This window comes from Antechinus flavipes, chromosome 2, assembly GCF_016432865.1.
Source record: "Antechinus flavipes isolate AdamAnt ecotype Samford, QLD, Australia chromosome 2, AdamAnt_v2, whole genome shotgun sequence".
Classification (NCBI taxonomy): domain Eukaryota; kingdom Metazoa; phylum Chordata; class Mammalia; order Dasyuromorphia; family Dasyuridae; genus Antechinus; species Antechinus flavipes.
This window is the reverse complement of record NC_067399.1, coordinates 110,280,778-110,293,675: the sequence shown is the minus strand read 5'-3', so window position 1 is coordinate 110,293,675 and position 12,898 is coordinate 110,280,778. Positions and strand designations below refer to the sequence as shown.

At 32.6% G+C, this 12,898-nt stretch overlaps 1 protein-coding gene across 3 annotated transcripts in view; it reads right to left on the bottom strand.

Annotated features, from left to right (window-relative positions):
* Nucleotides 1-1,217: 1,217 nt before the first annotated feature.
* PAPOLG (poly(A) polymerase gamma) overlaps nucleotides 1,218-12,898 on the bottom strand; it is a 44,574-nt gene continuing 32,893 nt past the window's right edge. Inside the window, exons 16-23 of one of the 3 annotated variants that reach the window (XM_051975331.1) lie at nucleotides 10,709-10,830; nucleotides 10,178-10,353; nucleotides 9,569-9,678; nucleotides 9,274-9,494; nucleotides 7,134-7,199; nucleotides 6,843-6,899; nucleotides 5,379-5,473; nucleotides 1,218-5,292 (exon numbers count right to left, since the gene is read on the bottom strand). In XM_051975331.1, coding sequence (XP_051831291.1) covers nucleotides 5,277-5,292; nucleotides 5,379-5,473; nucleotides 6,843-6,899; nucleotides 7,134-7,199; nucleotides 9,274-9,494; nucleotides 9,569-9,678; nucleotides 10,178-10,353; nucleotides 10,709-10,830 — 863 coding nt within the window. In that variant the 3' untranslated portion in view covers nucleotides 1,218-5,276. Of the gene's footprint in view, nucleotides 5,474-6,842; nucleotides 6,900-7,133; nucleotides 7,200-9,273; nucleotides 9,495-9,568; nucleotides 9,679-10,177; nucleotides 10,354-10,708; nucleotides 10,831-12,898 lie in introns of all 3 variants that reach the window. The other 2 variants (XM_051975332.1, XM_051975333.1) reach the window with 2 other exon arrangements.

The following is a 12,898-nucleotide window of genomic DNA, read 5'->3' as shown; positions in this document are numbered from 1 at the left end:
TGAACTGGCTACAACACTGGGTAAATTGCAGTGCTCCTGCAGCTTAGCTTTTCAATTTATAAAATAGATTGAACTAAATTTCCATTCTAAAATACATTAATTTCTATAGCTAGTCAATTTTGAATTATTGTCTTTAAGCAGCAGCATGGTAGACAAAGGGCTTTCCTCAAAGCTGGGAAAACATGTTCAATTCTCCTCTCTGACATATATTATACTTGAATGTGTAATCTTGAAAAAGTCACCTAATTTTTCAGTACTGTAGACATCTGTCTCTTACTGGAGGGAGAAAGGGTGCCAATCCACATTGGTGGAGGGAGTTTCCACACAGCAGGGAAATAACAGGTCTGGCTTTTATCCCAATTTATGATGTCACTGGGGTAGGGAATTCCCAGCTGCAGGCAGCTATCTCTCCAGGCTCTCCTCAGCTTCACGTGAACCTCAGCTCGAGTGCCATCTTGTAGGGAAGGCATTTTCTGACCCCTTTTCTTCAAAAGTGTTAAGTAGCTTTCTCCCAAATATTATCCTTGACTTTATTTACATTTTGTTTCTTCCAAACAGAAAGAACTACTGGAGCCATTTTGCTTTTGTTAAGAACCTGTGTTCTATAGGGAATTTTTGAAATCTGCTACCTCAAGAGTTTAACTGGGAATATGGAGATGTTGACCTGCTCATTGACCTTGCATGTCAGAGGTACACCTTTCTCACGGAGGTTAGCCTTTTTTAATCAAGAACAACAAAGGGTTAAGGAGCAGCAAAGCAGAAGAGACTTTTAATGAACTTTTCTAAAGTTTGCCTACTAGGTTATCTGATTCCTTTTCTCCTTAAAAAAAAAAAAAAAAAAAAAAAAAAAAAAGGTACTTAAATGTGTAAACAAGGTCATAGGATCATAGCCTTAGAGCTGGAAAGGACCTCCAAGCTCAAATGATTTAACTACTTTATTTACAATAAAAAAACTGAAGTCCAAAAAAGTGACTTGGCCAAGATTATCCAGCATCAGAGCCAGAATTCAAACCTAAGTTCTTGGACTCCAGATCTTAACTTTCTACTTTATAGTGCTGCCTATAAAATAGTAGGAAATAATTCACTCTGGTCACATTTCCTATAATACGAATGAGCACATTTGTATTCAGAAAGTAGTAATGATATTTCTGGTAACACTTTGGTTCATACTTCATCTTTCAATAAATCTAAACCATTAACGGAGCTGCTGAAGCAAGTTTATTTGATTAGTTTATTCGACACATAATTAGGTCCATGTGTACAACCAAGAAATAAGACAATCCCAAAGGCAGAAAAGCTGAGAATTACACCAACATCCATCTAGAAAAGAAAAGCAGCTGTACTAATTCACATGATAATAACGTTCACAGCACCATTTTTCTCAAAGATATTTAAAGTGCTTTACAAAACAACAAGGCTGTCTTTTGCTGCAACCCTGACAATTCTGGGAAATAATACTGCCTTAAAAAGATCAGAAAAATAGTTTTTTTTTTTTTTTTTTTTAATGTGAATACTGGGTAGGATCTTATATTTAACACAGGCTTTAAAAGGAAAATGCAAAGAGGAAGTTAAGGGTTTAGATTTACCCTGAAGACAAATGTAGACTGAACTTTCATTTTTCTATCAATGACTATCCCTTAACTACAACCACTACCAGCAACCTTAGAGCTTAAGTAAATACTATTTAGAAAGGTCCAGTAAGTGCTTCTCTATTATCTGGAACCATTCTGAATTTAATCTTCTTTATAGTAAAGGCTTATCATTCAATTAGATGACATAGACATTAATGCCACTTATATAAGGCAAACTAATAAAAGAATATTAACACGTTTCTAAACAAGTTTCTTTGTTTCTGGCCCAAATGTTAGAATTTAATTCTAACCTCTTCAATGTCCTACTTCAACTGGCTTGAAAACTTCCAAGTGTTAGTCTAAGAACTTGGTTCTCATGTTATCTATTTGTAATGAGATGTACCTATTTGTAATTTAATGTACCTTGCTAAAAGCAAAGTTTAGCCCAAGACTGTTTAAGAATTCTTTCTTTTTCTGAAATAAGAAAAAGGAGTAAAGTTTATTAGTTCATCTATCTCTCCCCTGTCTCTCTTGTTAAGTCATACTACATAATATTACTACTTATCCCAGACACACTCCATTCAAATGAGCGGGAATATATGTATAGATCACAAACTGATCAAATGTAAAATACTCCATGTTTTATGACTATTTTTAAAACACTTGCTCCTTTAAAACAGTGGAAAACAAATTCAGTCCATATTGTAAATTTATGTATCAGTTTAGCAAGCAATGCATTAATGCCATTGCTATAAGTTCTTTTGATTTAAAATAAAGTTAATCTCTTTGTAGGAAGCAAGCACCAATAACACTTAATCCCTTCTCCCTTGATCAGCCCCACTGTAAAGAGAATTACAAGATATGTGTGTGATATGTATGTGTGTGTGTGTTTATGTATATGTATACACACACACACACATATATATCTTGTTAATTGGGGAATTCTTGTAGTTTTAAAATTTTAGTTGATAGTTTAAGCATTATTCTCCCAGTAGCTAGTCACTAGAAACCAAGCAGAATTTAATGCCTTTGTAAAAATAAAGTTCTCAATTGAAGAATGTTTTCTGACTGAATTTATCTCTGTGCAATTGTCTTATGTAACTCAAATTAAAGCTTAGTATCTCTGCACAGATATTTAAGTCCTACATTCTTCCCTTTCCTCCACATAAACACAAGAAATACAATCAATCTTAAAAGTTCTACCTCTTGTTTAGGGTAGAAAATATTTAGCTTTTGCCTAAACTCAGTTTTGGAGTGCATCTGATGTGGCTTACCCTTTAATCTTATGGAACAAAATATTAGGCTTACCACAAGATTACCATAAGAGTTTAAGAATACTGTATTTAAAGCTGAAATCTGAAGTGAACTCTAGATGCTATATGAATCCAGTGATGCTTATTCATATTCTCTTTGACAAATGCTGATTGGTTATCCACACAAAAGGAGAGAAATAGGGACTGATTTCAAGCTTAGTGGAAATGAAGTAGGACAAAAACTTTCTTAGTACATAAAGGAAAAATTCCATATTTGAATGGGTTGGGAACGACTGAGTGTTAACAAAGAATTAAAATACAGTGCTCTACATCAGAAATAATTCATCAAATCCATTAGTAGTCTTTAAAAGTTAAGGAATTGGATAACTCTGCCAAATATTAAAACAGACAGTAATCATCCATCCAATCTTATTCAAATAAGTTATTTGGGAAATAGACACTAGCAAGGAATGTGGTGTCTGTTAAGTGTTGTAAGATAAAGGCAAAGATGCAAGTTCACCGTTAAGTTACTAAGGAAAATACTAATTGAGTTGTTAGTATTTAAAATAATTAAGGATTAATAATCATTTTTCTTCCTTCTTTTGTCTTTTCTCTTAAAAAGCTTTTATATTTCCCTTTTCAAAAATCAGACACTATAAATTTCCATTTTTTCCAGATCATGAATATGAGGGGAGAAAAATTCATTAAAAAACAAAAAAATGTTAACAGGTTTGGAATATAGCTGAATACTGAACTGAACTGTCAAAGTCTTTCAACTTAAGGGCCAAAGTTTGCAAAAAGATTATTAGTTACTGTTACCTAATCTGCTACACATATACCCACAATTTTTGTTCAATAAAATATACATGCCAACCAAAGAAATCTTTTCCCATTTGAATAGAAATTTGGAAAAGTGAAAGTGCCAGTTTGCTTTTTGTCTACTATCCTCAAGAAATGTTAAGTAAGAAGACAGTTGAAGATGATAATATATATATGCATATAAATATATAGATACACATACCTAAATATCTATATATGTATATAGATATACATATAGAGAAATATATAAACAATGTAGATGATGTAATGTGCACTACTTTTAAACGTGCTTCTTCCATTCCTAAAAGTTCTTTTTTTTTTTTTTTTAGCATAATCCATGTAAAAAATTAAAGCGAGACAGTAAAGGTTTTAAAGTTTTCTCTTTGAAAAGATGGTATCTTACAGTACATACAAAAATACTCTGAAAATACATACGACTTCATTTACAAAACATTGAATCAAACATATTACAAGAGGAATTACATGGTTATGGTTTTTTTTTTTTAATAAACTGCATGCTTTCATGAAACTTAAAAAATTACTAAGAAATGCACTGAAAAAAGCAGTGTAAAAAAAAAAAAGACAACATATGTATTTGTTAAATGAAGATTACAAAGGCCCTGAGCCAATTAATGGTCAGTTGTAATGGTCATTCAAAAATGCCTTTTAGATTTCAGTAAAACCTACTGCTTGTTTCTGCATGCCTGTCAGTGGGGGGGAAGGGTGAGGAAAAAAAAAAAAAAAAACTTTTTAAGGTTGTGGTGTAAAATGATGGTGTAGAGTTGTCATGCCCAGTTAATTCCACACCATGAAGATGTAATCTCTTATATTATGGTACTAATTTTCATTGGTACTGGAATGAGTTTTGTGGTTCTACAAAAGCTTGCAAAAACATGAGATAACTACCAAGGATGACATGGGATATGGTATATAATAATTCTACCATTCATACACTGACTTTCAGTATCCTGGTTATGTTTTGATTTTTAGTAAAGATGCATTTCACAGACCTCCATGGGAGGCAAGTTAGAAAGAATACATGGTGCTTCATGCTTGCCGTTAATCACTAGACTAATACTCTCTAGTAACCAAGCACCATTTTGACAGAAATGCACACAAAAATTTAGTTTAAATATTCTATGTGCCAACCTGTGGGAAAAATAATTTAAATCAACAATAGATGAACAGACAAGTATATCTACATAAATTGGAAAAGCAGAAATGATACCTCAAATTCATGTATCTGACATTTCACAACAGGGCTTCACTGACTAAAGTAAATATGTTGACATTTAGTAGATTACAATTATAGGACAATTTTTTTTTGTTTTTAACTTTTCAGTTTCAGACAATGATTATAACACAAGACTGAAGGAGGGGGAAAAATCAGGACTGTTCTATGGTAGTCCACAAGAGTGAGGATGGGTCCCCATAACAGAGGAAGCAAGCATCTAAAGTTAAGGCAATAAAACCCCTAAACTTAAAGCCATAATATAGTAGACAGTCTGACAGCAGGTGATTCTGGAAAAGTTACACGCAGTAACAGGAACCATCTGCAGGTCAAAGTGAAGACATAAAAATTCAAAACCAGATCAGGGTTTCCAGGCTGATGACTGTTAACTCTCACTGTATTTTATGTGGGACAGCAACTGCAATAAAAAAAGAGAGTAGCTGCTTGTGAGCCACTAAACCATTGCATATTTTCTTTTATGTGATGAGGCACATTGCCTTTTACCGGTTAAGGGTTAGTCGGATGGAATTTTTAATGACACGGATGTTATTTGTTGGAACAGGAGATGATGAATCTGGTAGTTCTTTACTGGGAAGTCTCTATAAGGAAAAAAAAAGAATCAGGAAAAATGAACAGATTTTAAAGTACTGAGCACTAATTTAGATACCAAGTAAATGGCAACTCTAGTTCCCTACCCTGCCACATATCTTTTAGTTCTTAATTTAATACAAATAAATGCCCTTGGTGTATTAAGTGTCTTCAAATATTCATAAATAACTTCTCACTCTAGTGTTTTAGCTCATGTAATTGAGGAGTTCCACATTCCTAGGAAGTGGGGGAAAAGAGAGGGAAAAGTTGATAGGGAAGCAGGGAAAAAAGAGAGTTTCAACAAAGAGAGAAATTCTTATTACTTATACCTCTTTCCTTTACTCTGCTTACATAAAGAGGAGAAAGTAATTTTCCTGATGAAGGCAGGGAGAATGTAGTTCTTCCTTAAGCCTGACATTGCTATCACACATATGGTACAGGAAAGTTGGGAGGGACATAGGTCACCCAAGAATAAAATTACTAACTGCCTTGAAAAGGACAAAAATTCTACCAGTGAAGTGAAATTTGATATTTGCTACTAATACAGAGATACAGAGAAATAAATTAATTTTAAACTTGGATTGTTGGAAGGAGGCATATCTTATAATCACACTAAGATTACAGAAACAGTGATCCCATCGTATAGGATTTGGCAAATACTATGGAATGAAATACAACTGCATGATGGATACTGCATTAACTTCTTACTGAGAGTGAAATATACTCTATTTTAATTCTCCACAGTGCTGTGGAACACATATTCGTCAGGAATACAAGATGTTCAAGAAACTCAGAAAGCCTTCTCTATCTCTATATTACGTTCTTTCATCTACTTAAAATTTCTACTTCTATTAAGGGTCTATTCGCTATAATGTGGTGCTATTACTGTTGATTTCAACTGTGACTGACTGTACATGACCCCATTTGGGGTTCTCTTGGCAGAGACAAAGCTACTATTTAATTAAATAACATATTTTCCTAGAATGTAACTATTTGCTCAATATTAGAGATTCAAGGTTTATATGGAAAAAGATATACTATGCATACCATTTGTTCTCCTAATAGCAGCACATGTAAATAATATACTGTAAAAGTACCAATTATAATTTGATAATAAAGACTATAACAAAGGACAATGATCTAATTTGCCACAACAGATTTCTGTGTTTAAACCCCATGTTTCTCAAAAACTAAGACAAAAAAAGAAGAAAAAATTAAGACAGTAAGTCATCCATGAAGCTTAATTTCCCTAGCTCATAATAGTTTCTTTTCTGAACTCCCTAGAGTATTTACAAAGTTAATAACATGAAGTTTAATATTTGTTTGGTTTTATCTATTTATTTCAAGTATATGTTATTTAAATAACTGAAAGACTTTTACCTGTAGTCTGGATGTGTCAATAGTTGGAATAGGCATAGATTCTCCTCCAAGATTATCCTGAAAGGTCAAAAGCAAGCAAGTGAGACTTTTTCATTTACTATGAAAAAACTTATGATAAATGACTCAGTTCTATTAAGAAAAACAATTGTACTTAAAATTAACACACATGTTAATGTGACAAAACAAGATAGACTTAACTGCCTTGATTCTCAGAAAGTATTCTCTCTCATATATTATGAACATTATGATGTAAATCTTTCCAAGTACTTAGAATGAACATAATATACTTACTATTGGTTTTCTCTTTCCATCTTTAGGAGTACAAGATTCTCTGAAAGCTGAATCAAGTCCAATAAACTATAAAAATAAGGATCAAATAAATATTAAAATCACTTGGTTTTAATTTACATTTATAGTCACAATCTTTATAATTTAGAGAATAAAAAATAAATATAGTGCAACAGCCAATACATTAAAAAGTGGAGTAAAGTCGGGGAAGGATGAGTAGAATTTAACATATCTTTCTTTATATGTTTTTCTCAATTTCCACAATGTGAAAGATCATCCTGATTTAGTCAGAAGTCTGCTACGAAATTCGTTCAAAAAATAACTCATGAATTTACCACCACCTACTGGACATAAAGGAGACCACACCATTATCTAAGCAGATAATTATAATGGGTGTTTAATCCAAAATTCACAATCCCATGATCAGTTGGTGTCTAAGACCTGTCACTAATATATGGATGTTTAAGATACAAGCTATTGATATGATTCTTGCATAGTTTAAAACATGTCCAGGTTTTCTGTTTTTCCCTAGTTTCTTTCATTATTCATCTAAATCACAAACTGATGACAAACTACAGCTTGCACGGCCTGTTTTTTGTACAGTCCAGGAACTAAGAATCACTTTTACATTTTTAAATAAGGTTCAATTTTATAAAGTCGATTATAGTTTGTTGACATCCACTTTATTCCCCCAAACAATAAGGCTGAAATTCCTCCACAGAATCCTATTGTAGAATATTTAATTGTATATACAATAGGGTGAGGTATGGTGGGTGGGGTAAGGGAGGCAGAAAAGAAGTAGATTTGCAGAAGAGTCAAGCTGTGTCAGGTCTGCTCAATAATAGGCTAAAGTATCCTTCATTCAGAACTAGCAGAGCTAAATTCAGTGGGTTTTAAATAAAGTATTGGCAAAGAGGTAATGACTTTTTTGAGAACAACAATTACCAAAGCAATTGCATTAAGGGATTTTAATCTGTGGTGAGGAAAGAAATATTCATATTGAGAATATGACTTCCATAAGGGTAGAAAGTGTGCCTCTTTTAAATTTTTTATCTTCCCAGTCTAGGTACTACAATGTTTTAATTCTGAAGTGCTGAAAATATTCAATTTGCTTTTAAGAAATCAGATAAATGGAAATTTGAATAAGAACAATATAATAATTAAAAGCATTTCCTATTAAAAAAAAATTAATGTGATGGGTAAATTAAGCCAATATAATAAAATGATATTGTACCTAAAAAATACCATGCCTAAATTAATTTACTTAACTTTGTAGGGCTAGAATAATTAAATTCACATGGAAGAACCAAAAGTCAAGATCTCAAGGGAAATAACAATAATAATAATAAAAACAAAAGTGGGAAGTCATCTGTCAGCATTAGATCTCAAACTATACTATAAAGCAATAATCATTAAAATGCTCTAATAGTAAGAGCTGTATATTCATCCTACCACAGTGGGAGGCAATGGAATTACAGGCCCAAAACAGTTTTGATTCAACTATAACATCATTAGATCAAAGAAGAAAATGAACCAAACACATACACAAAAATATAGTAGTTCTTTTCATAGTAGCCTCAAATTAGAAATTAAGTGGGTACCCAACGCACTGGTGAATGGCTAAACAAATCATATGAATGTAATGAATTACTATAAGAAATTATGAAACAGATAATTTTATAGAAAATTAGGAGAGCAAATATAAAAATGATGCAAAGTAAACAAAATTAGAACAACTTGTACAATATTATAAAGAAACAACTCTGAAAAGACTTCAAAACTGATTAGTGTAATGATAAATCATAGTTCAAATGATGAAGATGAAACATGCTGCCCACCTCTTGCCAGAGAGGTGAATAGACTTAAAATGCAGAATGAGATATACATTTTTGGACATGGCCAATGTAGGCATTTGCTTTTGTTTGAAAATATATAATTATCAAAGATTTTCTTCTTTCTTCTAAGTCCAATGTGGATGAGGGGTGTAGCGGGAAGGAGAATTAATAAATGCTCATAAAAAGAAACTAAACACACAGAAGAGAAAAAAGTAAAATAAAATAACATTTAGATACTCTGTTTATTCAAGAGGACTGAGAATGTCTAAAGTAATTTTTAACAGAAATAATTAAAACAATGCCCATACCTTTTCTATGTCTTTCAACCTTTTAGGAGATCCATCTAAAGAAGGTGAATGAGATCTCTTGGATATAGCACTTTTAGATGTTACACTTAACATTCCATTTTGGTGCTGCTGCCCTTGGACTAGATTATGAGATATTATACGAGGAATGACATTTCTTCCTACTACAGTAGGAATAGTACAGATAGTTGGAGGTGATATGGCTTTCATTGTTGAATCAATTTCTGCAAAAGAGGAATTCTTTTAGATTATAATAAACACAGTGGAATCATTAATAGCAAAAAGTTTTGATACATACTTGAACCAATAACTGGGATAGACAATCCTTGAATTGGAGGTGAAGGAACAACATCCAAAGGCTTTTCTGCAATGCTGGCAGGTGCTGTTTCATCAGGTTCAGCACAGCTGCTGTTGAAAAGAAAAGAAAATCTAAATTTTCTAATCATTTAAAATAAATCAACACTTAGCACAAAAAAAAAATTTCACATTAAACTTGTAGAAGATTAGGGCTTGTAGAAGATGGGGAGTCAATGAGATTTTTTAAAACCTCAAATGCAAAAAGGAAATTTAGTCATTCCTATTTGTTGACTTGTCATAATACTCCCTTTATATGGTTTCATTATCAAATGAGTAATTAAACATTTTCACTAAAAGACTATATTCAAGAACCCTTAAAATTTGTTTTCTGGCTGAGCATTTCTTACTTGTCATTTCAAAAATGTGAAGAGCTATAGTCTATGTTTGGAAAATACCATTATGCTTATGCTAATGACACCACTTAGCATTGCTAACTTCTTTTTTTTTTTTAAATGGCACTTAGGAACATGTTTAAAAAAAGATTCATATTTTAGTTCAAAATGTATTCTAAAAAAACTATTTGATGAAAGATTAAATCAACAACACAGACCTTTCCATTTCTACCACAGGAGGACTCTCAGGCTTGGGATGCTTGTTTAATAACACAGGGGAATTAAAAGGTGTTCCATTATCAGTGTCTCTGGAACTATCCAAGCAATTTCCATCCAGGGAAGATCTCTTTGACTGAAGTCCACTAGCACTTCGATTGATATCTTGAAGGCTTTGCTGAGAAAGAAAAAACTCACAAAATTAAAAATTAAACACAAACAAAAGCCAACAACTGATGAAAGAAAAAACCTGATCGACTTAATTAAGCAGGTCATCCTTTTGTGGATGAACAAAGGCAAATTGGGAATGGCTTTATTCACATAAATATAAATTCTGTGATTAGTCATGGAATGTATAACTTAATACAGGAAGGCAAAGCTATCTATACTGATCTATTCCAAAATGCAAACCCAGATAGCTTGCAATTATCTTTTTTGTCTAGGATTTTGATCCATTTAAATCATATCTCTTCTTATTAGAGTAAAAAATTAGTAATTAACTAAATCAATTAAAAACTAAGTTAAACACTTACCTTCTTTTTTTTTTGCAAAATTTCTGCAGGAAGATAATGATGAAGTTGCTTTTTCTTTACATGAGTTGCTTCAATCTTCATTCCTTCTTTTAGCATGTTTATGTTGTTTGCTTGCCTATATACTATAAAAGAGCATTTTTTTTTTGTGAAAATCTAACTTTTAAACTGCAACAGCTCTGGCTTTTCTTAATAAGCCAGTTTTATGTATAGTCACACATGAAACTAATATCTTAGAACACGTTCATTATCATGTTGCTATTAGAACACAACTGATTCAAAGATGACCAGACCAGCAGTATCTTTTGAAACATCTGATTATATTTCTGTTCAATCTAAAGACCTACATAAAAATGACAAAAATAGTACTAAACCATACCCCAATATCTAATCAGGTAGAATGAAAAGGCGAATTAAAACAAATGAAGTTTAGCGTCACATAAATCAATTTTGGCATAGAAGATAAAAGATGAAAATAAACAATGTTACAGAGATTGTGAGAAATTAGGCATAATAGTATATTGTTGGCAGAGCTTGAATTGGTTCAAATCTTGGGAGAAATCAATTAACTCATGCCACTACTTATTTAAGTTAATGACAGGAAATCTCATAAATTCTTAACACGTTCACATCACTACTCTTTAGATGGGGCACCTATTATATGGGAATGGCTGAAAGAAGGATGATGTGGTGAAATGTGACTGTGTCATAAGAAAAATAGAATGAGACAGAGGAATGTGGGAAGAATTGTATTAACTGACACGAAGGAGAAAAAGAAACATACCTGACTAAGATAATGTAAAGGAAAACGTTAAAAGACACCAGAATGCAAATTAGAAATATCTTAATATTGGGTCCAGAGGATTTCTCTACTGGCAGGGAATTATTGATGCAATCTGTCACTAGTGATGCCACTGGGAATTGATAGGCAGGTTTGTTACACTTTTATTATTTTTCTCTTTTATGAAAGGATTCAAGGTAGGATTTTTGGGAAAAGATATACAAAATAAAAAGTATTAATAAAATTTTTTTAAAAGGACCATACCAGTCAAGATTAAATCAACAAAGTTTTTATTAATCAATGTGAAATGAAGTCAAATGTAGAGCATTTACTAAATCTGAAAGTGCTGCACAAGTCCTGCATCTGGATTCCAATATCCACTGCCCTATATTTATCTTTTTATATGAGCTGACCTGGGGAAGCTCATTATAATAGCCAACTCTCAATTCTTCCTGAATCTGTTCTTTGTGATCTATGCATTAGATGTGGATACAATTGAGCTCACAAGTGGCATGCATCTGTCCCCTTATGCCTTACTGATTAAATATCCTAGGGATCAAGGGAAAATAAGGTTAAAAATATTTTTTCTGGTGGGGAAAAGGCTATAATATTATTTATCTTCTATAGCCAACTTTTTAGAAACTAAAATATTTATGGCTTGCAGGCCAAATATGCCATGTCTGACTTTGAGATTTTTCGCTCACATTCTAGGCAAAAAAAAAAAAAAAAGTTCTAAATTAACTCTCAAAAAAGAAGCTTAATCACCTGAAATTTATGGCTACATGATTAAGTTCTAGGCAAAGACTGAGAGTACTTGGCTCTTTCATGAGACTGATGAAATTACATCAATGACATATGTAATCCTGGAGCTGAAACTGATAAAAGTTTCTGACTTTAATATATGCCTCACAATTCACATGAATTCCATCTGTTAACTGGTTTATTGTTAACTAGTTAAAAACCAGTAAGTATTCTCACAGACGTCATCAAGGTTTCTATTGGAAAAATTTGGAATCTTTGTGTTTTGCAACAGCACCTTACATTTACATAGTACTTACACAATGTTTTACCTGTCTCCTTTGATTCTGTAAGGTAGGGGCTATTATGATTTCCATTCTCCAGATAAGAAAAACTGAGGCTCAGAGAGAGGCTAGGCAACTTGACCATCAACACATATCTGAGGTAGTATTTGAACCTCAAACTTCCCAAGTCTAGCCTCCCATACCTTCTTGTCATGCTTCAGTAGCTATCTGGCAGGAAGCGCAGGCTCTTCAAGGATGTGTTTTAGACCTTCTTGCTCTTGCCTATGTCTACCTCATATTACTCTTCCCCCTCCTCTATGATCCAGAACATTCAAAACTCTACAACGCATAAAATTTCTCTCCTTGGCTTTCAAGACCTTCTTTTAATCT